Below are 27,806 nucleotides of genomic sequence, written 5' to 3'. Positions count from 1 at the left end.
AATAAATATTTCATAAAAAAAAGTCAGTATTGATTTGCAGTTCTCTCTTGAATTTACAGCCCCAAAAAAGGGAGCAACCCTATGTGGCTCATTTAGTTTCATTTTTACAATAAAGCTGACTAGATAGTTCCTGGTGTATTTGAGTCCTTATAAGTAACCTTTACTGGTTTGGAAGTTCCTTGAGTTTAAATAATTATATCATTGATATAATTGTATAACAGGTGATGTAAGAATAAGGGCTGGTTAGCAAATATTAATCTGAGCGCATTGGCGGAAGTAACTCATATATAATCTTGGAGTGTCTTTCAGAAGCTACAACAATTAATAATGTTTTATATTTTCCAGGTTCACAGAATTACTCCAGATCCTTTCAGAGAAATCCTCCAACCTCAAGGAAGAAATTTCAGATTGCTTCATAACCTGTTTTAGGAAGAAACATAAACACTCTACACTGAATGAAAGACTGAAGCACTAAATTTGCCACTTAGTATCTTGTGTAACAAAGAAGGTGTGCATATGCTGGTGGTGTCTGCTGAGACTTGCAATCCTCAGGATGCCTGCATTACCTTCTTTTAAAATTATTTGACCGGAGGTTAGATTAAAAATTAGAGTAAAATGAAATAAATGGTTGAGGTGTCTTCTCTGTTTGCAGTATCAAGAGACTGCGGCTGCACTTTCTTCTCAGGCATTCCTCCTTTTTATGCCTTTCCTAGAGAATTATTTTTCTACCTATCAAATAAGATACATTTAGATCATAAAGTGCTGTTCCTGCTTTTTTTGTTTCCTTAAAGATGTTCTAGTCTATCTAGATATTAGTCATATATAAAATTTATACTTTTAAATTTATACTTTTAAACAGGAGTTTGCAGTACTTCAACTGCTATTTTAACATTTCTTCATTTTTCAATCTGTCTCATTATTATATTATTATAATATTTGATCTCTTACAAATATTATCTGTACCAACCTTTTTTTCTTCTTCCTTTAATTCTTTTGAAATCTCATTTATTGCTGTTCTAATCATCAGTAACTATGGGAATTGCTGAGATAAACTTTGTTTACAGCAAGTAATGTTTTCCCTGCTAAGCCAAACATATTTGTAGATGCCAAGCAATTGAACCACATGCTGACAAATCTGTAAGACCATTCCCACTTTTTGAGATTTCTTGTACAAATTAAGAGAAGAGCAGAATAACAAGTGTCTGTTTCTGCAGCTTATAAAGGAAGATTTTCTAATTACTAGAGCAATGGATTGCTCTCAGGTGGCAAGAGAGAGGAAGAAGGATGTTTGCTGTCTCCCAGAAGTATTTTAACACTTCTCACTTTTGGTCAGTTTTTGGGCACCTGACATCTTATATTCTAATAGTCATTATAGACTCATTCCAGGTTGGCAGGTACCTCAAGGATCACCTGGTCCAATCTTTGCTGGCAAAAGCACAGTCTGGATGAGATGGCCCATCACCCTTCCAGCTGAATTGTAAGTGTTCATGTTGGAGAATCCACCACTTCCCACATAGTGGAGAGATTATTCCAATGGCTGATTATTCTCATTGTGGAAAGTTTTCCTCTTGTGTCCAGTTAGAATCTTCCCAGGTCTAACTTGCACACATCACTCCTCACTTTTTCATAAGACTTCATATGAAAAGGGAATTTCCATCTTAGCAGCCACGCTTTAAATACAGGAATACAGTGATAAGGTGTGCCTAAGCTTCTTTTTTCCAAGCTGGACAAATCCAGTTTTCTCAGCCTTTCCTCACATGACAGACTACCCAGTAATTTGGTCACCGTTGTTGCCCTTTGCTGCACCTTCTCTACCCTGTCCACTGTCTTTCTTGTATAGCAGGGACCAAAACTGAACACAGTATTCCAGGCTGGCCTGACCAGAACTGAGTAGAGTAGGATAGTTACTTTATCTCTCCTGGTGTTGATGCAGCCAAGTCTTGTATTGGCTTTCTTTGCTGCAGCAATAAACTGTTCACTCACAGTGAGCTATTTGTGTCCAGGTCCCTTTCCATAGAGCTGTTTCCTAGCCAGCCTGTGCTGCTCTCCTGGATTATGTTTTGCCATGTGCAGGACCTTATATTTGTCCTTATTGAACTTCATAAGGTTCTTGTTAGCCTAAATTTTCAGCCTGTCCAGGTCCTCCTGCAGGGTGGCTCTCCCTTCCAAAGTGTCCACTGCCTCACTCACTTTGGTATCACTGACAAACTTCCCCCAGGTACATTTGATCCCATAATCCAAGTCACTGATGATGCTAAACAGTGTTGGACCCAGTATCATTCCCCAGGGGAATTCCACTTGTGGCAGTTGCCAGTGTGAAAGGGAGCAATTTACTACCACCCTCCAGGTGTGGCTGGTCAGTTCCCCACCCACCACATGGATCCCACATCCACACCATCACAGAGACATTTCTGTAGGAGGAGGCCGTGGGAAGCCGTATTAGAAGCCTTGGAGATATGCAGGTAGGCAACGTTCACCGCTGGCCCCACATCAACCAAGCGGATTCATTTGTTGTAAGAGGCAATCAGGTTTGTCAAGCACAATTTGTCCTTGGTCAATCTGTGCTGGATTTTCCTAATCATGGGCTTCATTTGATTTGTAACAGCCCCCAGGAAATTTTGTTCTATAGGTTTCTCAGGGACTGAAGTAAGACAGATGTGCCTATAATTTTCTGGATCCTCTCTGAAGTCCTTCTTGTAGATAGGAGTGACACTAACCTTTTTTCAATCTTCTCGGATGTCCTCCAAATTCCACAACTCGAAAATTATGGAGAGTGGCCTTGAAGCTATATCAGCCAGCTTTCCTTGATTTGATACTGTCAGAGTGCATCAATGTGTGGAGGTCAAGCTAGTCAAGGTAGTGTAATAGTTCACATACCATCCTTTCCTTCACAGATAGTGGGTCTCTGTTTGCATCAGCCAGGATTTTTTTTTTTCTCAAGGCCTGGTAGTGGTGAAAGGACATGGGTGAAGAAAGTGTTGAGTACCTCTGCCATTTCAGCCTTGTTGGTGACTAATTCATCTCTTCTGTTAAACAGCAGGCGAATACTTTCCTTCTGTCTCTGCTTGTTTACATACCTGTCCTGGTTTCAACTGGCATAGAATTTATTTTCATCCTCATAGCTGGCACAATGCTGTGGTTTAAATTGGTATGAGAATAATGTTAATTGCATCCTAATGATTTAGTTCTTGCTAATTTGCATTTGCCCTACATCAAAGACCTTTCAGTGTCCCGTACTCTGCCAGTGAGAAGGTCCACAAGAAGCTGTGAGGGGCCAGGACCGCTGACCCCAACTGGTCAAAGGGATATTCCATACCATGGAAGGCCCTGCTCAGTACATGAACTGGTGGGGGGTAGCAGCTGGGAGGGACCTATTGGTGCTTGGGGATAGATTGAGGTCAGTGGGTGCTAAGCAATTGTTTTGTGTAATTGCTTGTTTCTTGGGTTTTGTTCCTCTCTCTTCCTGTTTTCATTTTACTTTATTATATTTCAATCATTAAACTTTTCTTATCTCAACCCATGGGTTTTATATTTGTTCTGATACTCCTCTCTGTTGTACTGGGATGGGGTGTATGCATGGTACTTCATCGTGGTCTAAGCTATGATAGTACCTGAAGAACTCTTGTAGTTTTTGACATCTCTGACAAATTTCCATTTGAGCTGAGGTTTTGCTTTTCTAACTGCATGTCTGTATACTCTCGCAATGCCCTTGGACATAATCCTGAAGATAAGCCCAGAAGAAGGTTCACAGAGAACTGGACAAGGTGTTTGGTAAGTTTTCCATTCCTCCTTTATCAAGACTGAAGAAATTGAGATAGGAATACACCATGTTTTTAGGGTTAGAAAAGTTGCTAGAGGTGTGGCTGGGAAGGGTGCTGGAATATCTGCAGGAGAGAGTACTGAGAGAGTTTCCCAAGTAAAGGGTAGGGTAGGATTATTTTTTTTTTTTTTTTTTTTTTTTTATGGTAGAGCAGTCATAGCCACCTATTTATTATTGTTTTGATCCTTCTTCCCTTTTTCTCTTCAGGAGGATATCAAGAATTGAATGGCACATATACTCTTGTTGTAATTTGTGCCCTACTGAGATTTTCCCTGACCTGGAGAAGTTTAGTCCTGAGTGATTCTTCCCTGAACTTTGTAAGGAAAAACACCTGTATGGTTTCCAAATGGTTAATGTTGTTGATAGTTTACATGCATCCATCACTTTGTAATGGACATTTCTGGTCTCACTAGGGGGTGATGTGAAGGACTTTTCACCTCTATTTTCCCTTTCAGTCTTGTAATTTTTTCATGGTAGGCTTTTCTGCTTGCCATGTAAGTGTAGGTGTCATGGTGTCAGTAGCAGTGCTGCTACTGGGGTGGCTAGAGAGGATAACACAGTTCTTGATGGCTCCACTCTGGATCTACTGCAGGACTTATCTGAGTTCACCAGCTAAGCCAGTGGCACCTTTGTGAAAAAGTATTTACAAGTGTACAAAAAAATGCTAAACAGACAGAGGAGTGTGGGGAGGGAAAAGAGATGGAAACTGCAGTGCAAACACCAAGGTTATTGAAGGAAAAGGAGGCAGTGCTCCAGGCTCAAGAGCAGAGATTCCTCAGCAGCATGTGGAGAAACCATGCTAGAGCAGGAGAAAAGAGTGAGGAGTGAGCAGCAGAGAGGAACTTTTGTCTTTGTTTCTAACTTCTTCATTATCTGTTTTTAATTGTCTATAAATTAAATTGAATTTCCAAAGTTGGGTCTGTTTTGCCAATGGTAGCAAATCAGCAATCTTCCAGTCTATTTTGGCCCATAGTCTAGTCTATTTTTCATCCTTGTTGAGGGAGGGGAGTGGGTGGGTGACTGTCTGACTGCTGGCCAAGGCTAACCCACGACAGCTTCTAAGGGGCTGTACAGCTATGACTGTTATGTGCAGGCACATCAAACGTGGACAACTAGAACTTCCTAGAGCAAAATACTGATATCAAATCTTCCATGCTACAAGAATGCAGGTTTGCAGTGCTGTGCTTCTGTGACCCCTAAGTTTTTCCTTGTCTTAAACTGCCCTGTTTATTCACTCTTCATGACCTCTGGCTCACTTCATGTAGTATGTTGCATGCTGCTAAATGCTTTCTTTAAACTTGCTGGAGTTTAGCAAGGAGGCCCTGTACAATCTAGCCAAATCACAGAGAAGTGGGTGGAATCTTCACTTGTGACCTTGGACAAGTTGTGATCATCTAGTTTGGGAGTGTGCTCTTTCCTTGAGCCATTAATGAACAAATATAGGTGTGGTGCTTCGGTAGCTACTTTGTGTTAATTGTCTATTAGTTATGCCAACATCACTGACACCTTATCAGAATTGCTTTACAGTAGTTTGTGTTCTGGGGCGTGAGTGATGGTCTCTGTTATTGTAAGTCATGTTGTGGTAGGGAAGATTATGGTTTCTTAGGAGGCAGGCCTTTGTGTTGTGTTGGGGATAATTCATTCATGCAAAATGTCTTGTAGTGAAGTATCTCAAGTGGTGGCTATGGAACAAAGCAGTTGCTGCTGTACAGTGAACCCTAGGTTGCAGAAACTAAGCAAGGTATGCTTGATGGAGGTGGTATCAAACCTATTGGTCTGTCTCTGAACAACAGCTGTGGTCTCTTGTAGAGAAACATTTTAACAGAGAAAAAGCATGATACTTTAGTAAAAGCCTGTCTGCATAACCCAGCTTTCAATCCAGGTGACAATCTTAAAGGCAGTGTCCTTGAAACTCTCCTGGATCAGTGAGAATAAAGACAAACAATGGCATTGTGTACTTGGAAAAGAATGTAAAACAATATGTATTAACCAATAGTAGCTTGTTAAGCCCCGCGAACCCTGTTGGACCCTATAAAAGTGTGCTAAATGTAGAAATAAACGACTTTTGCTACACTTCTGTGAAGACTCAGTGAATAGTCTGAGCGGTTTTCCATTAGTCTCTGTCTCACAAATGCTGTTAGTCTCCTTTACCTGTGTGAGAAAGTGTCCACAGAAGGATATGAAGCTGGAGTCTTCCTCAGGACTTGTTCTTGGAAGCCTAGATTTTAGGCATGAAATTTAGTATCAGGCCCTAAAATTCCTCTCTGAGGACTGGGGAGATCTCTGAGCTCTTCAGCTGTCCAGCTGATGACATATTTTGAAATGGAGACATACTGTGTTCTATTTTCTTTGTCTAGGCGATGGCTGTTTTGGACTACAAATAGCCTGTTTATTTCAGAGTAGCTTTCTGCATAAAGGTTAATCACGTTGCGATGGTGTGTGTTTAGAAAGAGAGAAGCTCTTGCTGAGAAAGCCTTTCTTAAGAATAAAACAGTTTTTGAGAATGAGCTGTGTACTTCTCTATTGTCCCTCTGTTGTTTTGTCCCTCTGCCTTGTTTTGCTTTGTTTCAGGCTTTTTTAAAAAATTTGTTGGTTTTGGTTTGGTTTTGGTTTTTTTCTTGCTGTTAATGATGATTTTATTACTTTTCTTAGTGAAGAATCCAGGCTGCATTCTAGGGACTAGCAGAAGCCCGTGTTGTTACTGTGTCTCTTGACTGACACAGCTGCCTAACAAGTTGCTTTTGTCAGCACTGATAGATATGCTTCCACTTAGGCAAGAGGCCGAATAAGAGCAGGTTTGCACTGTTACAAACATTTATAAATTAGAAGATTCACTAACCAGTGGAGTGCTCACAGAAATCCAATACTGAACAAATAGCTCTCTGGGTAAAAAGGAAATTCTGATTACAGTCTTGTAGAAAACTCATTTCCTACAGAACATCCTCCAAGTTTTGTTATGATTCCAAATCTTGGTGACATAATTAGGCCTCAAAGATGCTAGACCTCTGTTTTCCTGTTTCTTGGGTATATATCTTTTATGTCTCATTCCAGTATTTCAGCTGTCTTTTATTAACATCATCACCATTGCCAGCTTCTGGCAGGATGTTGCAATGTTTGTTGTGCAGTGTTCTCTACTGCTGTCCCATTGCCTTTCCACCTTCTCCTTGCTGTTTCACGGGAGTGTTTTTTTGTTTGCTTTTTTGTGTGTGTGTTTCTTTTTGTTTTTTGTTTTTTTGCTTTTTTGGTATTTGGTTTTTTTCCTGTAGAAGGAGTAATCAGCAGTTAGAACTACAGATTTTTAACTCAGAATCACAAACAATCACTTAATCTAATTATTGGTCTAATGAAGGCAACAAACTGCAAGACTTTTTGTAAATATGAGAGTATAATTATTCAGCTGATCTCCATGTTCAAAAGACAAAAGATGAGTCTCTTTATCCTATGTGCTTACTTCCTTCCTAGGATGTTTCCTGAACAAAAGAGGGCACTGATGATTGTGTAACTTGCCTGTGTCTTTGCAAGACTGGGTATATATCTGTTGCTTTCTGTCACAAACCAATACAAACAACAGCAAGAGTAGCAAAGTTCATTTGCAGCTGTTTGCTGTGCAGAAAAATCAGTTGGCATTTATAATAAAGCCTCTTCTGGGAGATTACAAGAGCAAAGTGCCAAAATTTACTCTTGTCTGCTGCCAAGGGTCACAAAAACCTTACTTAACTTCTAATGTTCTGAGTTTCTGTTTGTGTTTTTTGTCTCAGTTGTTTTGTTTATGCTGTTTGTTGATTTGCTAAAAATGCTTGTGGAGTCAGTGCAGTAATTTTTTGTACAAAGCAAAGAGGATAAACGTGACTATGGCCATAAATACCATTTGTGCTTTATTTGGGGGTGAAGTTTTGTGACTTGGCTGTGAACCATGATGCCTCTACCAAAATTCTGTTTGACCCAAAGAATCTGAGTACCCACTCTGAGAAACAGATGCTCAGTAGCCCTGCAGCAGTGAGAAGAGCCCTTGGGTCCTCCTGAGGCAGGGGGAGCGGCAGTGTATGTGGTGGGTTCGGTATTGTGTCTACGCAGGCACTTTGCAAGTTGAGGCACAGATGCCGATGCTGCCAGTTGTTTTATTGGGACCCTTTTAGCCTGTGCCTGAGCATCAACAGTGAGATCAGTAAAGGCCATATGAGCTGAGAAGCATCAGTGTGCTTTGCAGTGCTGCTGTTGATCAGGGGTCTTTATGGCCTTTGGTTTTTGTAACCCCTTGAAGCCATCAACCCAGCTGGAAAGAGGTGTTCTCCATCTGGCCCTTCAGTCATTGTGTTGGACATCACTGGAGCAGTTCTCTATGGCAAAATGGTGTTGAGCACCTCAGAACAGATTGGGAAAGATTATATTGAGAAAACTCATCTATCCCAAATAAACAAAAAGGTGTTTTTTTCTCTTGAAGGTGTATTTTTCTTTCTGAGTTTTTGTGTGGGCCTGCAAAGGTTTTTGCTCCTCACTTTGCTCGAGCCAAGTGAGGGCAGGAAAGTAGCACTGTTCCCTGCGGCTTGCCTGCCACCAGGAAATGCTAGCAGGCAGCCTCTCAATAGGAGTGTTTTTTAACTCTGTTTGTTTTCCTGGTAAGAAGCTACGCCAGTGGCCTGTGTGGTGGCTCCGCCTCCTGCTCTTCTGGCCAGCTTCTCCACACACTTGGCATTCTGCAGCTGCAGTGCCGGGTACAGGCAGTGCCAGGTTTGCTTCAGGGATCAAGGCTCAGAGCAGGAGCCTGAGAGGTGACGATGGAGGTCCTGGAAGGATTCTCAGGGAAACCCCAGCTGCTGCCCTGGGGAGCTGGGATTATTGCTCTGCTTTTGACAGTCGTGACTGTGTGCTCCCTGCCCTCCCTGATGGAATACTGGAGACGATGGCGGATGATGAGCTTGATCCCGGGTGTCAGCCCCAGCTATCCTGTGCTGGGAAATGCCCTGCTCTTAGAGCGGAAAGGAGAAGGTAATGCCAGCTCCCACTGTGGCGCAGCTGTGAGTTCCCTGCACTGCCTGCTTGTGTGGCTGGCTGGGGCTGGCTGGGGAAGGGGATTGGGCTGTCAGGATGTGATCTTGCCTTTAGGTCTCTCTGGGCAATGTGAGAGAGGGCAGTCTCTGTCACATTGAGAGTGAGAGGAGTGGGCAGTCAAGAGAAAAAGAGGAACTGCCTAAATGTGTTATTATTGTTGGTCTCGAAGATTAGCTAGAGGTTAAATATGAGGGCGCTGCTGCTGGGCTCAGACCGTTAAGTTGTTGGTAGGGTGGAGCATGAACGCTGTGGAATGTGTTTTAGTGGGAGGGAGGCGTGCTGTGGGCTCTTGCAGGAAGTGCTGTTTCACAAAGTTAAAACACTATATCCTCGTGACTTTTTGCTGTGATCCAAACAAAATGTGGAACAATTACCTTCCCCCAAGCAAGCATGTGCAAGGGACTTTAGCGTGTCAAGTTGCTTCTACCCGGGCTCGCTTCCAGAATCATCTGTGACTTAGATTTATGTATTAGATGTGAAAGAACTTGCTGAACATTTGTAGTACATCCCTCAAAAGTAAATCTTTTTATTCTTGAACTGATTAATGGGACTTTTTTTTTGCCAGGTGCGTGAGGGAGCTCTATTGGATTTCCCTTTCCATTTGGTACTCATTTTCTAACAGGAACATATTTCTTAAGGAGTTTGTGTTATGAAAGCATTGCTGAGTCTGCTGCCAGTGGCCCACACTCCTTTGTGTGTGTTTGTGATGCCTGTGTATGCCACATCTGCTCTGTGCACATGTGCTGCTGCTGGCTGTGCAGCTGTGTATGCTGCCAGAAGAGAGACTAATGGGTTGTGGGAGCAGGGTGAACTCAAGTGGGTGTACGGCATTAGAACACAAATTGCCCAGTGCTGATCCATGCTGAGACACAAGGCACACTGTCATATCTTTCCTCTGGATCCAGTCCCATATTTAAGTACAAATATGAGACATCTGTGGTGAATGCGAGGGCAGGCAGATTTCCACAAAGATGACTTTGGGGAAGCAGTAGGAGGATCCATAGGGTGTTTATATGAGCTGGACTGAGAGATTAATTTACTTTTATTTTTCTTTCTTAACCTCTTTTTAAAAAATCTTCTTAAAGAGCCCCAAACCAATCGAGAACATTGTTTCAATCTTCAGAAAGCAAATTAATGTGAACTCATGTTTTGTGTAGTCCCTAATCTCATTTGTTAACAGGAATCCCACAGCTTCTGTGCTTTAGTTAAGGAATCACATAGGTCCTATGTCCAGCCTTTTTTGTTCTTGTTTATTTATGTAAAAAGATGTGAAGATTGTGGTTTATAATCTTTTTCATTAAAAATATGACCGAAAAAACTTCTAAAAAGGGTAAGTTTCTATAGCAGAAAGGAAAATAACTTTTCATATAATGGGGATGTTTTTATTGGTATTGCTAGACAATTGCTGGAAAATGTGCTATTTTAATTGTGGCAATGTTAGGAAAAATATTTTAAAAATATCAAAATAAACTGAACACACTCTGAATTGTGTTAGATGAGGTGTCAGAACTTTTCCTAAGACTAGGGAAAGCTGTATTTGAGCATCTGTTAGGAAATGATAAATTTTTCTAATATTAAGCTTGTTTCTGAAAGGGCGAAGAAGTGTTTAATCCTTGAACATCCTGAGAGTGGCCCCCACCTCTAATATTGCAGAATGAACCTGTTTGTCCTCTGAGATGAGATAGTATCCAAGAGACCTTTTTGAATCAAATCAAACTTTTATCTACTGTTCTTTCGTTGCCAACAGATTCAGCTATCTCCAATCTTTCTGTATAGCTGAATTGACAAGACATGGATAATTGTATAATAATGTGGGAGGAGAATTCACTGTGTTGCTGAGCTCACTAGTATGAAGTCCAACTGGCAGCTGGAAAACAGTGGTATCCCTCAGATTGATCTGTGTCATAAATAAATAAATGTGGTATAAAATAAATGTGGCATAAATGAGTCTGTGCCTGAAGAGATTAGAACACCTGAACTGTAAAATCTACAGGTGCAAAAGATGCTGCTTGGTCACAGCAGCAGGTTAAAACTACAACAAAAATCAAAATTGCAGGGCATGTGGTGCAAAAGAGTTCATTACAGAAGACTTTCTTATTTTGTAAAACCCCCTGTGAAACTCTACTCTTATTTTCTATTCCAGATTTTTTTAAACAGCTGCAGTTTTATACTGAAGAGTTCAGAAGTTGTCCGTTGTTCAAACTTTGGATAGGACCAGTGCCTCTCATGATATTGTATCATCCTGACAGTGTGGAGGTGAGTGTGCTGGTTTCCTGTCTAGTCTACTGTCATGCAGAGCAGTGTCCAACCTGTTAGTTTCTATTATCTCAACGTAATTTTTGTGAAAAAGGGCTTGGACTGATTTGCTTTAGGATGGTTCTCTGAGTTAGTGCTAAACAAAGATGTAAAGTGAATGAATATAAAAAGGCCTAGTCGGGGGAATGGAGAGATTGAAGATAACCAGCAAATGAAAGCATTGAAGAAGCATTAGCTTTGTTTTCACATGTGCGAAAGCTTCTTCTGCCAAGATCAGAAGAAACAAGCAGATAGCAAGGAAGATGGGACCACTGAAATAAAGATAGAACAATAGGAAATTCAGGTTGCAATGCTTGTGTCTCTTTGACAGACTTTTGCATTAAAACTTGGTGGGTCTGTTTTGATGCTATTTGAAATGTAGTCATTGGTTTTGCTGCTGACATTGATTGTCCTTGAACTAGAAAGACCGTGTTGTTTCTCTGTTGGAGTGTTTTTTGAAGAAAGAGTGAAGACATCTCTCTCCATCTAACAAGTAATATTTTTCCCTCTCGGTTCATTTTTCTGACAGGTTATTCTGAACAGTTCAAAACATATAGAGAAATCATACCTGTACAAATTCCTGCATCCATGGTTGGGCACTGGACTTCTGACAAGGTATAATGTATAATGAAATGCAGGTGCACTGCAGTCTTTTTAAAATTTACAGGGTACATGATAAGAAGAGGTCTTGGTGGCAGGAATGCTGTGTGTATTTCTGAACAAAGAGATTGTGTGCATTGCTTATCTCAGCTGGTCGTACTGCAGACCAGTAGGATAGGCCTGAGGGTGGTGATGCTTTGGGGTAGGATCAGAGAGTATCTGCACCCTGTACTTCATTTCATTCATGAAGTAGAGGATCATGAGAAGTGAGCCTGGGTAGGAGCATAAATCAGGAGTGGAGAGAAGGAGGAGCAGTGATGTAAGTGTTTGGCGTCCTCCAGTCTTGGAAGGGCAAAGGAAGGATTGATCTGGATGATGCAGATATTCAAAAGTCAGAGCAAGGTAAGTATAGAGTGGCTTTGTTGGTACCTTTGAGCCTCTTCTGAGTTTTTGAGAAAAGGTCCAGGTCTCTGTGTTACCTTTGTTGCTTGTTTGGAGCCCTCAGAGGTGAACTCCTCATGCTTTATGATGGGACCATGGTATTGTAAAAGCCAGCTGTGATCATCGGTGTGGGAAGTGCAAGTTCACGTGAGACAATGAGGCATTCATTTTATCCTGAGTTTTGTTCCTGGCCTTTAGGAAGGCAGTAAATAATCAATACCAATATGCAGAGGTGAGGTCCATGGGCATCAGGCATGGTGTATCCTCACTGTCCTTCCTTACTTGTTGTTTTGTCTTCCATACATACAAAGGTATTTTGACTTCCTTGTGCTTGCAAAAATGTAGTGGAGGAGAATGTTCCAGTCTCTGCTGGTTAGAGGCAGCAGTAGCAGACAGCAAGCAGATATGCTTGCCTGTAGAGTGCCCCAATAGCAAGATAACAGGGGGAATGGTGTGATAGTTTTACCCTGTAAGCAGAAATGCCAGCTGTGTGCCTGTGGGGCATGTGACTTAGAAAAAATAACCAAGGACCCCTAGGAAGCTGGTGACACTCACTGTGGCTCCATGCTTTTCATTGGCATGTGGGAAGTGATTACTTGTCTCCAAGGAGGTAGATTGCAGCCAGGCCTTGAGGCAGTCATTTTTATAATTTCCCTAGGATCTAGTTCTCTGCAGGCCTCATTTCATGGCCAGTGGATGAAGCACAACTACTAATTCAGAGAGAAGGGTGGTGGGTTGAAGCCTTGATGCTGAATAGCTGATTTGGCCTCTGCCTGGCTTCTGCTTGGTCTCTCTGAGCCTGTGCACTGACTAACGAGGATGTATTGTCTGGAGGCTTTTTGGCATCTCTTGTTTTGTTGAGATCAGCTGGAGAAATGCTGGCTTCTTCTTCCAAGGGACCTGGAGCAAGAAATAATTCCATTTGCTCCTTGTGTGGAGTGCCATGAACAGCTTGAAGAGACATCGAGAGTGTATCCACCTTTTCTAGGCTGCAGTATTTAATGTGTACTTCCTGTAATGGTGAAGATATTATTTTTGACTTGGAGTTTTTAGCCTTCCTTCTCCCCATTAATTTTACAGCACTGGAGACAAGTGGAGGTCACGGAGAAAGATGATAACTCCCACATTCCACTTTGCAATCTTGAATGACTTTCTAGAGGTTATGAATGAACAAGGAAATATTTTGGTGGAGAAACTTGAAAAGCATGTTGACAAGGAGCCATTTGATGTTTTTATGGACATCACTCTGTGTGCCCTTGATATCATTTGTGGTAAGTCCTGTTCAGTTATTGTGGTAGAATGGTGAATGATGCAGAAGATCATGAGTTTAGCGTATGTCATGTGCCAGTTTTTGTAAGATGATTGAAGAGGAATGTCCCTGAATATTTTCTAAATATACTTCCATCCTTCCCAACCTTTTTCCCAGGGTTTATTATGTGCATCTGAGCAGCTGAGTTTGTGGGACTGGCAGGATAGAGGTAGCAGTCTGAAGTGAGGTTGTCTTGAGGAGCAGGATTCCTGGGCATGGAAATAAAAAGAAAGTTCATTCCCTGCAAAGAGATACGTGTTTTCACTTGTCAAAGGGATGGTGTGGTGACAGTCAGAAGATGGGAGCAGTAGTAACTTACTGTGTACGCTGCATTTCACTTTGCACTCATGGAATTTTGATGTTTTCCTCCTAGAAACAGCAATGGGCAAGAATGTGGGTGCCCAGAAGAATAAGGATTCTGACTATGTTTCTGCTGTCTACAGGTAAACACACATTTTTCCTTAATTACTTTGGAGTTGAGCTGAAATTAATGCTGCTGGTGTCAGGAAGGAAGGCCAGGGAGTCAGAGACGGAGGGATATAAAGCATTGGAACAGATTAACCCTGAGTCACTAAATACCCTGGAGGTGTTTGAAAGACATGTTCCTATGGCACTTAGGGTCATGGTAATGGACTGGGTTAACACTAGGTTAACAGTTGGACTCCATGATCTAAAATGTCTTTTCCAACCTAAATGAATCTGTGATCCTATGATCTCACTCCTAGATTTTGATAGTGCTTGTTGAAACTGGTATGATACAAAAGAGGGGTAGATCTGAAGGGTTTGATTATCATTGGTTCCTTGGCCTTTCCAAATTGTACAAGTGTGCTTGAAGTTGGTAAAAATTACTCCTCTGCAACTGAAGCATGTGCAATTATTGAATAGCAATGACAATCAGCCCTTCCAAATGTGCTCCAGTTGTGTTTGAGCATACTTGAAGTCTCATATTGTTAATTTTAAATACATTTTAAGTACTTTTATGTGTGGTCTGGAATCTGGATATTCAAGTAGGAATGCAATGCTCTCAGAAACTGAGTTCTTGGGGCAGATATTATGGGAACCTGTCATCAATAGTCCTTACAACACTGTCAGTGCTTTGCTGAAGTGGGGTGTGACTGGTCTGGATGACTTAATAGAACGCTTTCAAGAGGGTTCCAACTAAATGACAATATGCTGTCCTTCTCAGAGACCAGTCCTTAAAGATCTAAAACATGGTGATGCTAGGATAAGTAACAGAAAATTTGAGATTATGTAAAATCAAGCCACAAATGTGACTGGCCTTCCTTTCAAATAATGTGTTCAAACCTACACTATATGTAAAGTCAATCATTTCATAATACTTCATATTAGGGTACATAGAAGTTTTTTATTTTTTTCTTGAAATGTGCTATAATTTGGTGTTTTTTTTAAAGTAATGGTACACGTTATAATTGTTTTGCCCCTAGGATGAGTGATCTAATCCAGCGGCGACAGCTAAGCCCTTGGCTTTGGCCTGATTTTTTGTATATATTGTTCAAAGAAGGAAGAGAGCACAAGAGGAAACTCAACATCCTTCACAATTTTACAGATACAGTATAAAGTCTTTTCAAAAAAAATTATTTATAATGATAATTTTCACTGTTGGATCAAAGTTTTGCACTCAGATCTTCCAAATGGGGATGGGGTTCAACCTCCTTGATATGCTGGCTCTATTGGGATACTGAGGAATTCCCTGAATGGAAGACAAGGGCTGACTTCCCTTTTAGAATCTCTGTTGAAATTAAACAAGGAAGTAGACTACTCCAAGGGAGTGCTAGAACTTGCAGGTCCTTGACAACTGAAACAAACAACAGAAATTGATTGAACTCTTGTTCTGCCCCAAAAGTTCCACAGCTGGATCACCTCCAACGGCTCACTGCCAAGTTTGGAGCGGTAAACGTAGGGCTCTGCATGATAGTGCTACTGGATTCAGCCCTCAGAAACTGAAGGCTGTATTCATTTTCCCCTATTCATAACAGAACTGCTGAGAGGAGCAAACACATGCAGGTCCCCAGATCAGCAGCAAGGCACTTTGATACAGAAATCATTAGGCATGCATCACTCACTTGGCACAAAGTAAAATGTTCTCCCACCTTAGACTGTGGAAGTAACAGCCTTTTCTCTCACCAAATAATTAGTATGTTATTCTTGCCAAAGTTTGCCCTCCCAAATCTACTTTTAGGATGTTATCAGAGAGGCTGCTTTCCCTATGCATGTGTCCTATGATGTCATTGTATTAATGTCTATGACAAAGGAAATAATCTTTGAACTTAGGCTACATATAATGAGCTACATTGACTCTATTGGGTTTTTTTTGCTTCCTTTTATTGGTAATTGCAGTAGTGAGTCATGAAAGAGGTGCTTAAGAGGACCTAAGGCAATACTTGCACTCTTCCCATGCTGGGCTGGTGCACTGAATATAATAAGCCAAATCTTAGAAGATGACAAAGGACTGTAAATAATAGTTGCATCTGGTGAAGGTGCTGACAGCAAGTACTGAGGTGAAGGATGGGTCAATATGTGACACATGTGCGTGTTCAATAAGGAAAACAATGTGTGTGTATAGAACTGTATTTTTTTCTTCTGTTCAGTGAATCCTCCAAACAGAATTGCATACTTTACACCCTTTTAAATTATTTTGTTGTTTTTAAGAGCAATGCCAGTTTATTGAAGGGTTCTGTTTTGGCTCTGCAACAGTGACAACAGTAAGAAATTTACATCTGTTACTGCATCTGTACTTTGACCTAAAAAAAGGAAATTCAGCCATTGCTCTCATACTGGAGAAAATTTGGGAAGCTTTAGTGTAGCAGGTTCAGCAATACTATGTGTAGCCTTGACACGTGGTTCTGGGATGCCCTGGCTTCTCTTCACTTTCCTGAGTTTTTTGGAGGTTGGAAGTGAGATATTTCCTTAGTTCTCAGTTGGGATAGAGAAGATCTTATTGGTGATTAATGTGATCACACTGTGGTGATTTTTTTGATATGCGGTTGCCATTGTTTGCATTCATAATTGGCATGTTCCAGATACTCTGGATATGTTTACACTTCTTGATGACTCCCAAGTTGTTTATGTAGTTTAGCTATCTATTTCCTTGATTGCACAAAGGCTGTTCAAGTTTTATTCTATTGCTTGGGGTAAGAGAGGTTGGTCATAATTCACTACTAATACAAAAAGTCAGCTAAATTTCATGACCTAATGCTGACAGCTGTGCTAACTAGCTCATGTAGACTGCTACAGATGGATGTTGTTTTGGTAAGTTAGGACAAAACTGTATGAGGCAAATGGTGTGCTTGTGCTGAATTCATCATTTCTCATGCAATGGTTCTATCTCAGGTCATTGCAGAAAAGGCTGAAGAACTTAAAAGCACCAAGCAAGAGAAACATGATAATGATGGCAACTGTGAAGAAAGTGGTTCCAAAAAGAGAAAAGCATTCCTGGACATGCTGCTGAGTGCAACAGATGATGAAGGGCAACAATTGAGCTACAGGGATATTCGTGAGGAGGTGGATACTTTCATGTTTGAGGTAACCAAAGAACTTACTGGTTTATTGTTCTTTTGTTGTTGTTGTTATGGATGGTTTTGTTTGCTGGGGTTTTTTGATTATTTTTTTCTTACTGCAAACCCAAGATTTAGAATTTGCAGGTGGTGACTCTTAGTTCAGGAGGTTGCTTTTAGCATGGTAAGTCCTGGAAGCCTAAGAGAAAGTACCAGTGTTTCTATCCTACAGAGGTAGGCTAGGACCATTGGTATGCCCTGGAAAAATGTTGGACATTGTGTATGTGGTGGGCCCTGCCTATGTGAGCAGGCTTTACCCATGAAAGCAGGTGAGAAATAAAAGCTTAACGGTTGACATGGGCCATGGGCTCTTGCCTTTTGTTACAAACTTTATTAGCACTGAAGAGAACCTTAAGTAGTTTAACAGTTTTGACTAGCATTTTGTCATATCTCCACACATTTTTTCCCTTTCTACTTTCCCTGCATCTACATTGGCTACAGTCTTCTGTTTCTGTCATCCACTGTGCAACAGTGCTTCGTCTTCTTGTAGAAACTTGTCATAGAATGGCTTGGGTTGGAAGGGACCTTAAAGATTGTCTAGTTACAACCCTCCTGCTATGGACAGGGATGTCATCTACTAGATTAGGTTGCCAGGGCCCCATCTCACCTGGCCCTGGACACCTTGAGAGACAGGACATTCAAAACTTCTCTAGGCAACTTGTTCCTCACTAATCTATGAGTAAAAAATTTCTTTCCAACATCTAATCTAAATCTCTTTTTTAGTTGAAAATCATTCCCTCTTCTATAATTACCTACTCATATCAATGTCATACTCCCTGTTTTGTTTTTTTAATAATTCCTCTCTAAGTACTGAAAGGCCACAATCAGGTCTTCCCAGAACCTTCTCTTCTCCAGGCTGAACAACCTCAACTCTCCGAGCGTGTCTTCAAGGGAGACATGTCCCATCCCTCTGATCATCTTTGAGGCCCTTCTTGACTGATTCCATAAGGGAGGATCTGAAGAAGATTTTTAGGAATTTTTCACACACCATTAGATGGACCTGAATTCTCTCAGAAGAGCTTAATTCGTAGAATCATATTAATACTGTTGTAACCTGAGAAACTCTCTTCTCATTGTGCCATTTCAATACTACAACAGCATCCTGAACTTCACCACAAGTGTGATCTTTTAGTATCAAAATCCTGTTTTGGCCAACTTTTCCCTTTTCTGTTCCTCCTTTTTTTTTTATATCCTTTTGCCCCCCCACCCCCCTTCTTTAGTTCACCTTTTGTCTCTCTTTTCCTTTCCTCTCCTTCCCACAGTGCTGTGAACTAAGAGTTGATTCCCTTCTCATAGCAAACCAAGTATTTTCCCCTATGGCTACTGTACTCTGCCTCATTTGACCATTTTTAGATAGTTTTGTAAAGCTTACAAGTTATGTCCATTGTATCTCTCCTGTGATAGTCACTGCCCCTCCCAGATGTTGACTGGACTGTAACCAAAAAGATGAATATACATCTGATTCATTGTGTAGATAGTTCATGCAGCTCCCGAGAATCAGAAGAGAGGGATTTTGCTTGGGTTATGTCACTACTTTCCCCTTTTGTCAGCACAATCGTGAATCACCTTTTATCTTGATAGTATGTTGAATAGAGTTATTCATTCTTGATTCTTGTTTTTGTCATGGCCATGGGACTAAAAAGTCTCACTTTTCATACTATCTGCACCCCTAAGTATTTACAAAGCCCACTGGTGCATGGGAATAGAGTTGAAGTGAATGTCTTTGTAAATCTGTAGGGCCATGATACAACAGCAGCTGCTATAAACTGGGTCTTGTACTTGCTTGGACGTAATCCAGAAGTTCAAAAGAAGGTTCACAGGGAATTGGATGAGGTGTTTGGTAAGTTTCCATAGCTCCTTCATTGGGGTTTTGCTGTATTTGTGAGTTGAAATGTGTTAAAAGCTTAGAAGGGGATTTAGGAGCATGCCTTGTGGCCCTTCTGTGGCTTTCAGCAGCTAGAGGTGGTTGGGATGGGTGTGGAAAGGTCTGTAGGGGTGTACAACCAACCTTATGTCTTTGGGGCAGGATATGCAAGTTCAATATATTTGTAACACCTCTTATGTAGTCTTGGTGCATGATGAGAGTTTATAGGGGGATCCAGGATGAATTTGTTTAGCCAAAGATGGGGAGTTTTGGTCTTGGTCATCCCTCTATTTGTTTTTGGACAGGCATTAATGAAAGTTCTGTTACAATGGACAATTTGAAGGATCTTCGATACCTTGAATGTGTTGTGAAGGAAGCTCTTCGTCTCTTCCCTTCAGTTCCCATGTTTGCCCGTACCTTGAGAGAGGATTGCTGTATTAGTAAGTGGTGTTCTGTGTCTGCCAGTTTGTCTTGTGTTAGTGTTTCTGCAGTGGAGATGTTTCCCAAGTAAAGGGCAGTGTTGTTTTATTTTTTACTGTTCTGTTGTGTATAGGAAGTCACTTGTTTGCTGTCATTTTGACTCTTCCTTTCTCTCTTCTCTTTAGAGGGATATCAGATACCGAGAGGTACAAATGTCCTTGTTTTAACTTATGCCCTACATAGAGACCCTGAGATCTTCCCTGACCCAGAGGAGTTCAGGCCTGAGCGATTCTTCCCTGAAAATTGTAAGGGAAGGCACCCATACGCTTATGTGCCCTTCTCAGCTGGTCCCAGGAACTGCATTGGTATGTATCTGAAGAGGAAGCCCTTGTAATGTAACAGCTCTGCTTTTGAATGTTGTAACTGAGACAGCAATGAGTACTGTTTGTATAGTGTTCTTCCTTGCTCCCCACCCCTGAACTCTGGATGCTGTGTGCCCTGCAAGCTGTCCCATTTGTTGAGCTACCCCATTGGCTTCTTCCAGAGTATTTCCTTTCTTCCCAGGGACCAGTGTCCGTCATGCTGATGTTTCTTCCTCACTGATGTGCAGCCTGGCAGCATGTTATTGGGCTCCTGTATTAGGACATGATTGCTTCCAAATTTCTGATCCTCAGTGTCAGCAACACAGATTGAGAGAAGACACATGTAGTGCACCCGTTTTGCTCTGGAAACACCTCATCTGTCCCTCTCAGGTTCTGAACAGGATGTCCAAAGCATGCAATCTGCAACTAATGTATTCTTTCCCTTTTTCAGACACTGTAGTTGGTTTGGTGTTTTCTCTGTCATCCCAGAACTCATTAGCACTTTGAGATGCCACTGAGATGCTTGGCATTTATTTGTGCTTCAAGTAGAGACAGTGTTGTTCGTATTGTAGAACATGTGAAAAGACTGTTCCCTGCTGTTCTTTCACTTAAAATCCACTGATTTTAAGTGGGGAACATCCAAAAGTTGTCCTGCCATTTACAATAATGGGAAAAATTACTTTTTTTGTTTGTTTGTTTTGTTTTTTGTTTTGTCTCATTTGGTTTCTGGTTTTGTGGGATGCAATTGATTTGTTTTGGTTTGTCTCATTGGTAGCAGGTGCCCTTTTCCATAAGAGCAATAAACTAGGTCTTTCCTTGTTCCAAAGAGAAATCTAATCTAATATGACATATCTAGCTAGATGCTGAGTGCACAGGAACATGTGCAGGAGAGATGGTTCATTAGTATCATTGCAGAAGTGCATCATATTTACATATGTGTATATAATACAGAGGGGAGAACATAAAATGTTCTCAGCACTGTGTTTTGTGTCCCATCTCTATATTTAGTTTTTGTGAACTGCCTCGATTGTGACATGTAGTTTGGTTTCCCTCACATTTCTTTGTTCTCATGTTTCCTCCTTCACCTATCTCTGAATTATAAATTGAACTTTGCCCTCTGTGCTACCAAATCATCAGTGTGTATGAGGCTTAATGATCACTGAAAGAAGGTCTGTCTGTCATTCCGTTGCATCTCCTTTTCTCCTCTCCACATATATGGAACCATGAGATTTTTCTCTTCCCACAGTCCCTGTGCTGTATCATCTGCTCTGGTCTGCTATCCATCCCCCCTGCCTAGTCCATCCAGGAGACATGACAAGGCTGTGTTTTGTAGTAGTTCCATATACAGGGTTGACTGTTTCCACGTTGCTTGTTTGAGTTCTGTACTGTGGGAAGGAGGACATACTGTGGATTATCCCAAGAAGGCCAGAGTTTTCATGTAGAGAAAAGTGCTAGTGTTAGTTGTATCCATATGAACATGATTTTGGCCTAAAGCTAGTTCTGTTCTTGAGTCCTGTGAGCATGCAAGTGCAGCAGCTGTTGATGCAACCTGACAATAATTATTTCTTTCCTGCCTTGTAACTGGTAGGTCAGCGCTTTGCACAAATGGAGGAGAAAACTCTTCTAGCCCTCATCCTGCGACGCTTTTGGGTGGAATCATGTCAAAAGCCAGAAGAGCTTGGTTTACGTGGAGAATTGATTCTTCGTCCAAATAAAGGCATCTGGATTAAACTGAAGAGGAGACCAAATGCTGGATCAGAATGAAAGGAATTTGAAGTGTTTACTTCCAAGAGTTTTCAATCTATTTAAGCTGAGACATCTTTTAAATACAAATATTTTGCTGTCAGTCCAGCACTTTGTTTAAACTAATTGTTACTCTTTTATTAAGAAAGATGTAATAATAGCCCTAGCTGCTCTACTTTTATAGTGCTTGTGAACTTCATGTTAATCTTTGAAATGCAAGTCTTTAAACCTTAAATTTAAACCCTGTCTTATCTGCTTAGATGAAACTATTCTATTGCCACAGTAGCACAAAAACTTTATGGTAATAACAACAGTAATGCCTGTGATGAAGTGATCAGGTTACCTGCCATAGCATTTTCCAAGTATTTGTAAGGTTTTTAGGTTTCTTTGGTTCTGAAAAATTCAAGTGATAATCCTTCTTGGCACAATTTTCTTTTTTTTTGGTGATGGCTACCTCTGTAAAGATCAAGCAAAAAATCTGATAATTTCACTCCTCTTTGGTAAGCATTTGCATTAGTTTGTGAGAAGGGAGTGCTCTGAGTCATTTTTTAGAAAACCAAAAGCATTACTCTGTATAACCGTAGCAGGAACTAGACAGTATGCAAATTACACACAGGATTTCATAATGACAGAAGCAATGTATTATTACAAACTTTGAGAATAAACTTCTTCTATGCCTCAGTGTGGACTGAAATTGTATCTGTTGAAATTTCATGCCTGTGTGCAGGTAAATTGCTGATGAATAATTATTTCTTAGCATCCATTCCTCCAGGGAATCAACTTGATTTTACTGTGCTAGTCAAAGCTGAAACAATGAGCCAGTGTGCTTTTCCTTCTAGTGCCCTGAAGGCAGAATACAGGGGTTTTTGCTAATTGATGTTGAAGAGGAATCACAGTGATGGAATGAAGTGCCTGTGAAAGTTTCTGATTGTACCTTCAGGATGGGTCAAAATCTGCTACAGGTCATAAAGCTGGAGAACAGACACTCCACAATTGTTGTAAGCTCTGAAGAAAAAGCTGATGCTAAACCAAGTTGAGATCTTCTAGCTGGTCTGGCTTTATTTGTGCCCTATGCTTTGAGGCTTCTGGCTGGTGTGTGTTGCTCCAGCATGATGTCTGGTGTCATACAAAGAGGAGTGCCCACCAAAAACCACTTGTGTTATTTATAACTCGTGTTTTTAATCTTTCCACTTAGTGGTGGGGGCTTTTGGTGTGTTATTGCCTTTAGTTTGTCCTTGGGCTGTGGGCAGCCTGCAGAGGGGGACTGGATGAGAAGCTGGAGGTCAGAACTGATGCAACTAACATGGACTCATCCACTCTAATGATTAATGTGTTACAAAATAAGAAAGGAGTAATCTGTTCTTAATAATTTTATTGAAATTTACAGATTTTTTTCTCTTGTCTGTTTCCATGTGTCTCTTTAACAACACTTAGTCACTTAATACCTGGGATACTGCTGTATGTTGCAGAATATCATAATAAAGACAAAGCAATTTATATTTGTTCCAAGTAAATTAGAAGTTTCCTTGAACCTGCCAAATTCTTTATATTCTGGTAAGCCTAGTTTTTACCGTTTTCTGAGGATCTTCTAAAAAGAAAGTGTTTAATTATTAGTTTACATAAATAAAATCACATATCTTGATAAATAGTGTATAATCACTACCTTTATTTTACCATTAAGACAAAAAAGTCTTTAACAATAATAATACTTGCATTATTCAGCCTTCTTTTTCAAAGATAGGTTTCATTGCCATATAATAGCAAGAATTTCAGATTCCAGGGCTGAATCTAAACATTGTCTTCTTTATAATGAGATAACTTTTGAGACCACCTTCATATGTTAATGCATATAATACATGACACATGTTTTCCAGAGACTCTGAATTAAGAAATTATTTCATGCTTTTGGGTACTTGGCAGTGTGAACTTTCAAGGTAAACATGATTAGCATCTAGAATATGTTTTCTCAGGAGATTTGGCATGTAGTTGAAACCTGGAGAGGTACCTCATGTCTTAAGCTATGTGCTTAAGTTGAGGACTTTCAAGAAAAATGAAAATTAATATTACTTCTTTTTTTTCTGTGGGATCTACTTTGTGGAAACAGTTTGTAAGATAGACCAAATTATAACACTTTTTTTCCATAAGATGATTTTTATGACTTCTATCTACACCGATCAATATTTTTTCTTGTACTTTACTTTTTTACCATGTTTTTCTCATATAATGTGTGTATATTTACTATAATTTCCTTATACTCTCCAAAATGGACAAGAAAATAAAACCAAAAACTGGATAAAACTATATTAATAAACTCATTATGAAAAGTATATGGGCTCAAATGCTGGCATGAGGATGCCAATGTGAAAAATCCCTATTTAGTGATGCACAAAGTGTCTTTGCTAAGATGAGCACTGATGTAATTCGGTAATCTTTGTGTTCTGAGCTGTTCTGAAATGGCAGTGATCTCTTATCTTCTGTTGTGAAAATTGCTTCTAAAGCAATCTGATGCTGCCAAGGAAATAAATATTGAGGAAAACTACTGAACACACAAGGAACTTCTTGCCTGCGGGGTAGGTGTTAAATACATTGCATTGTGTAGTGTGCTTTTATTAGGTTAAATGTGGTGTGTAGTTTTTGGTAGTGGTCTGCAACAACTCTCTGGGTGTGGGGGTTTGCTTGTTAGTTTTGTGGAGGTTTTGTTTGTTTGTTTTGGGTTTTTATTGTGTGTGGGTTTGGGTTTTTTTCCTGTAGGACTGTGGAATGCAGCACAGCATTCCCAGGTTTCCTGATAAAATAATGGGACAGTAAAATATTGTGGAATAAAAACTGCATGTGGTAGTAGCTGTTTGCAATCTTTTTCTGGAGTTCTAGGTATCTGCTGTGGTATTAAGGTAGCAGCTGATCTCTAAACCAAAATATTACACCTTCTGTAAATATCCCCTTTTGTATGGTGTCAGAAAAGACACAGCTTTCTACTGGGATGACAGAAACAAACTGAGTGTGTTTCTGGATCATGGTTTACCGCTGTTACGAGGAACACTGACAACAAACAATGTGTGACCTCCCTCTGCTGGAAGGTTCTGCTTGAGAGCACATGCAGGTGCTTCAGAGGTAGTAGAAGTTTCCAGCCACCTTGACACAATCTGCTTTTTTGGCCTCTAAAAGCTGCATGTTTTGGACACAGCAGGAGGTGGAATAGTAGTGCATACTAGATATCCACCTGCCTTCCTGAATTTAATCCTCATGTCCTAAAAGACAAAACCTCATATATAAATGTTAGTACACTGCTACAAACAAATAATTTTGCTGTATTTGATCTCATATGTTATGTCCTCTTGTAGCAGCTGAAAGAGTCATAGCCTTTGGGGAATCCTACCCCAGTTTTCTTCCCAAAATATTATTGGTGCCACACTCTGGCAAAACTCCCAGTATAGAAGTACCTCAGTTTATAGCCTGGTCATATTTAAAAGATTACCTTCATGGTTTGCATAGATGAAAAGATTAAAAGTGAAATTAACTTGCTTTCTAAACAAAAAAAAAATACATACATCTGAGATTCTTCTGAAAATGGGAGTCTCTTAGTTATACTCTGCTAAAGTGTAACCCTATCTTTTGTTCAACAAATGGACTTTTCTATTTGATGCCTGGAGTATAACTTGTGGAGATATTAAGTGTTCATTGAAATTGCAAAATATTTTGATCAAAGAAAGGCAAAAGTTATCAGTTATCAAAAAACTCAGTTAGTATTTGGCATATGCCCAAATGACCTCATTCCAGGCTAGTAATTGAGGGACACATACAACTGCTCAAGAGTTACTGTTTGACAGTTTACAGACAGATCAACAGACTGGGACCCTCCTGTGTATGTTGAAACACTGTCTTTAATATCTAACAATAGCCAGCATCAGGTGCTTTAGCTCCAAAATGTAAGGCCTTGGGCAGTAATGTGATTCTCCATTTATTAAAAAAATGGCAAATCTGATTATAAGAAAGAAATCAAAGAAGTCCTCTGAAATAAGTAGCCCAGTAGTTATTTGTTTAATATTTGCAGCTGTCTTCTATTTCTTTATTATGATCCTCAATTTAGTTTGTATTGATTTCTTATTTGACATCTGATTTGCAGTTTTTTCTGAGCTCTATTTCCAGGAAGACTACTGTTGACATGTAATTTCAGGATATGGAACAACTAAACTGCTTTTATTTTGATACAATACACAGTGCTGCACTATTCACAAATCAGTAAATTATTCTATCCAACTTTTTGCAGCCATTTCTGGTTGTATCAAGTCAAACGAAAGATTCTGCCCTAGTGAGATAGTGGATTCTTCACTCAGATAATGGCATCCTGACTCAGATGAAAAAGCTCTAGATTGTTGATCGTAAGAAGAAAAGATCAAGATTTAGATTTGGAGTTTGTTTCAGCAGCATTTGATATTTTATTTTGCTCTCTCCTTTGTCATATACATAATGATAGCCATGAAGTTCTTCAGAATATTGGTTGGTTGGTTTTTTTCCTACTTGAGTATTCAGGTTCATGAAATTATTACAGTATCCACCTTCAGGTGGAAGGGTGTGCATAAAGCCAAATCAAAATGAGAATGGGTTGCTCTCACCATACTGGTGCCTTCCTTCCCTCATTTCCTCCTGCTCTTGCTCCACATCACAACAGTGGGTGTTGTCTCATCACAGAGAGTAGATCCACTCCCATTCTGAGTTTGAGGTTGACTTGTTTTTTGAATAGGACTGCTGTAAGAAATGTGGGATTTGGTTCTGCCAGGCAGAATGAGACCTAAATCAGGCTGGAATTCAGTCATTTTCTTCCCGAGGTGAAACAGCTCAGTAATTCCTGCCACCTTTGCAGATGAATGAGATTTGTGCGTGGATCGCAGTGGAAATCAGCAGAAAGCAGTATCAAGCAAGTAGGCAATTGCACTGCCAGGGAGATGTCATCTTAAACAACTTGCTCAGGCTGAAGCAGGTTTTGTTTTTTTTAACTACCAAGTCAAAATGAAACAAAGTCAAACAGAAGCAAACTCTTAATTTTATTTTGGATTATTCAAATAAATTTTGAACTTGGATCATCAAAAATGTTTCCATTTATAAAAATGTTTTGATGAGCTCTTCTTTTATTTCTGCTATCTGAATTACTGAACCCTAAATGCAACAATTTGATTTAGTTTATTTTTAGAATATTAGCTGAATTGATACAAAGAGGGAATTAAGAGCAGCAATAAACATATATTGAGCCCTTATGAGCCTAAGGACTATGAGATGGTTTTGGCATTTTATGCACTTTAAATTTCTAACTCTTCTCCTACTTTAAATTATATAATCTATGGATTTTAGAAAGGCTCAGGAAACTTAATTCAGCATATTTTGTAATTTGTCCTATAATAAATATTATGTCCTATAATAAACAATAACTCACTCATCAACGTAGAGTCCATAATACATTTTTCCTCTGTACAGAAGTACTACTTTGTTGGTTTGAGCAACAGCACAGCAGTGTAAGTGGGAGCACGCCATGAGAGTAGCAGGCCTAGTGAAAGAAAATGCATTTATTTTCCAAAGTGAGCATGCTCATTATGATTCTCTTTGAATTGCATTTGTCTTATTTCTGAGCTTCACTATCAAATCCAACTGATGCCCTTACAGATGTAATTAAAATGATATTTGGTTTTACAGAGTGATACCTGAATTTGAGAACTGCAGCTTTAAGGAAATATTTTTTCCTTTTTTTCTTCCCCTCCCCCCCTTTTTTTTTTTTAGTAATTTGCTTTTGAAACAAACTTCCATCACCAGAAGGTGCTCCTTCCTCCGACAAAATTCTAAAATATAGACAATGGATTATTGAAATGAAATCTTACAGAAACTTCTGATGAATGTGGGTATGGCTACATTTTGCATGAATGACACGCATGATCTTGGTAAAATTTATGGTCAATCTGCTCTGGTTTTCTGCTTTTTTTGAATAATATACCTTATTTTTCAAAAAGTGTATGATTGGAGATTTTTTTTGTTTTCTTTTGTTTTTTGCTTCTGTTTTTATTTAAACAGTAACAAGCTGGAATAATTCCCCAATATCTGAAATGGAAAGCCCAGACAAGAAATGAAAAGTGAAGAAACTAAGTTCTTGGACAAAAGTTCTAATCTGTCTGTGCCACCAATTGAAATGCACACACACACACAGAAGCAAAATAATAATTTTAATTGAATACTAATATATGTTGGACAACACAAAAAATGGCAAGTTTTGCTTACTTTGTAAATATTCAAATATGGGTAGATTTTGTGATTGGTTCCGGGGAAAATGAAAATTCTATAATTT

The 27,806-nt window shown here is 39.9% G+C and overlaps 2 protein-coding genes across 14 annotated transcripts in view; both read left to right on the top strand.

Annotated features, from left to right (window-relative positions):
- The window catches only part of FAM149A (family with sequence similarity 149 member A), a 28,479-nt gene extending 24,963 nt beyond the window's left edge, over positions 1 to 3,516 (top strand). For all 4 annotated transcript variants that reach the window (XM_086889046.1, XM_086889043.1, XM_086889045.1 and 1 more), the window contains exon 14: positions 346 to 3,516. In XM_086889046.1, coding sequence (XP_086745172.1) covers positions 346 to 419 — 74 coding nt within the window. In that variant the 3' untranslated portion in view covers positions 420 to 3,516. The remainder of the gene's footprint in view (positions 1 to 345) is intronic.
- Positions 1,387 to 22,159, top strand: CYP4V2 (cytochrome P450 family 4 subfamily V member 2). 10 transcript variants are annotated; one of them, XM_086889048.1, is made up of 14 exons: positions 2,427 to 2,528; positions 2,630 to 2,856; positions 3,728 to 3,771; positions 4,028 to 4,137; positions 11,013 to 11,125; positions 11,694 to 11,779; positions 13,286 to 13,476; positions 13,888 to 13,957; positions 14,960 to 15,086; positions 16,866 to 17,057; positions 18,827 to 18,929; positions 19,259 to 19,393; positions 19,559 to 19,738; positions 21,324 to 22,159. In XM_086889048.1, the coding sequence occupies exons 5-14, from the start codon at positions 11,096 to 11,098 to the stop codon at positions 21,497 to 21,499; spliced, it is 1,290 nt and encodes a 429-aa protein (XP_086745174.1). In that variant the 5' UTR covers positions 2,427 to 2,528; positions 2,630 to 2,856; positions 3,728 to 3,771; positions 4,028 to 4,137; positions 11,013 to 11,095; the 3' UTR covers positions 21,500 to 22,159. The 10 variants fall into 10 exon arrangements, with proteins under 10 accessions (XP_086745176.1, XP_086745175.1, XP_086745178.1 ...); XM_086889050.1 differs by lacking the exons at positions 2,427 to 2,528; positions 2,630 to 2,856 and adding an exon at positions 1,387 to 1,477; XM_086889052.1 differs by lacking the exon at positions 2,630 to 2,856 and having other exon boundaries at positions 2,392 to 2,462.
- The last annotated feature ends 5,647 nt before the right edge of the window (positions 22,160 to 27,806 follow it).

Source organism: Cyanistes caeruleus, chromosome 5, assembly GCF_971803275.1.
Source record: "Cyanistes caeruleus chromosome 5, bCyaCae1.hap1.1, whole genome shotgun sequence".
NCBI lineage: Eukaryota > Metazoa > Chordata > Aves > Passeriformes > Paridae > Cyanistes > Cyanistes caeruleus.
The sequence above is the reverse complement of the archived record's forward strand: the minus strand, read 5'-3'. Positions and strand labels throughout refer to the sequence as shown.

Excerpts from the sequence above, each read along its gene's own strand:
- CYP4V2 (XM_023925086.2), top strand. The coding sequence starts at position 8,596 with ATGGAGGTCCTGGAAGGATTCTCAGGGAAACCCCAGCTGCTGCCCTGG. Across the intron at positions 11,780-13,285 it reads GGCACTGGACTTCTGACAAG|CACTGGAGACAAGTGGAGGT; the intron begins GTATAATGTATA and ends TTAATTTTACAG. Across the intron at positions 17,058-18,826 it reads TGGATACTTTCATGTTTGAG|GGCCATGATACAACAGCAGC; the intron begins GTAACCAAAGAA and ends GTAAATCTGTAG.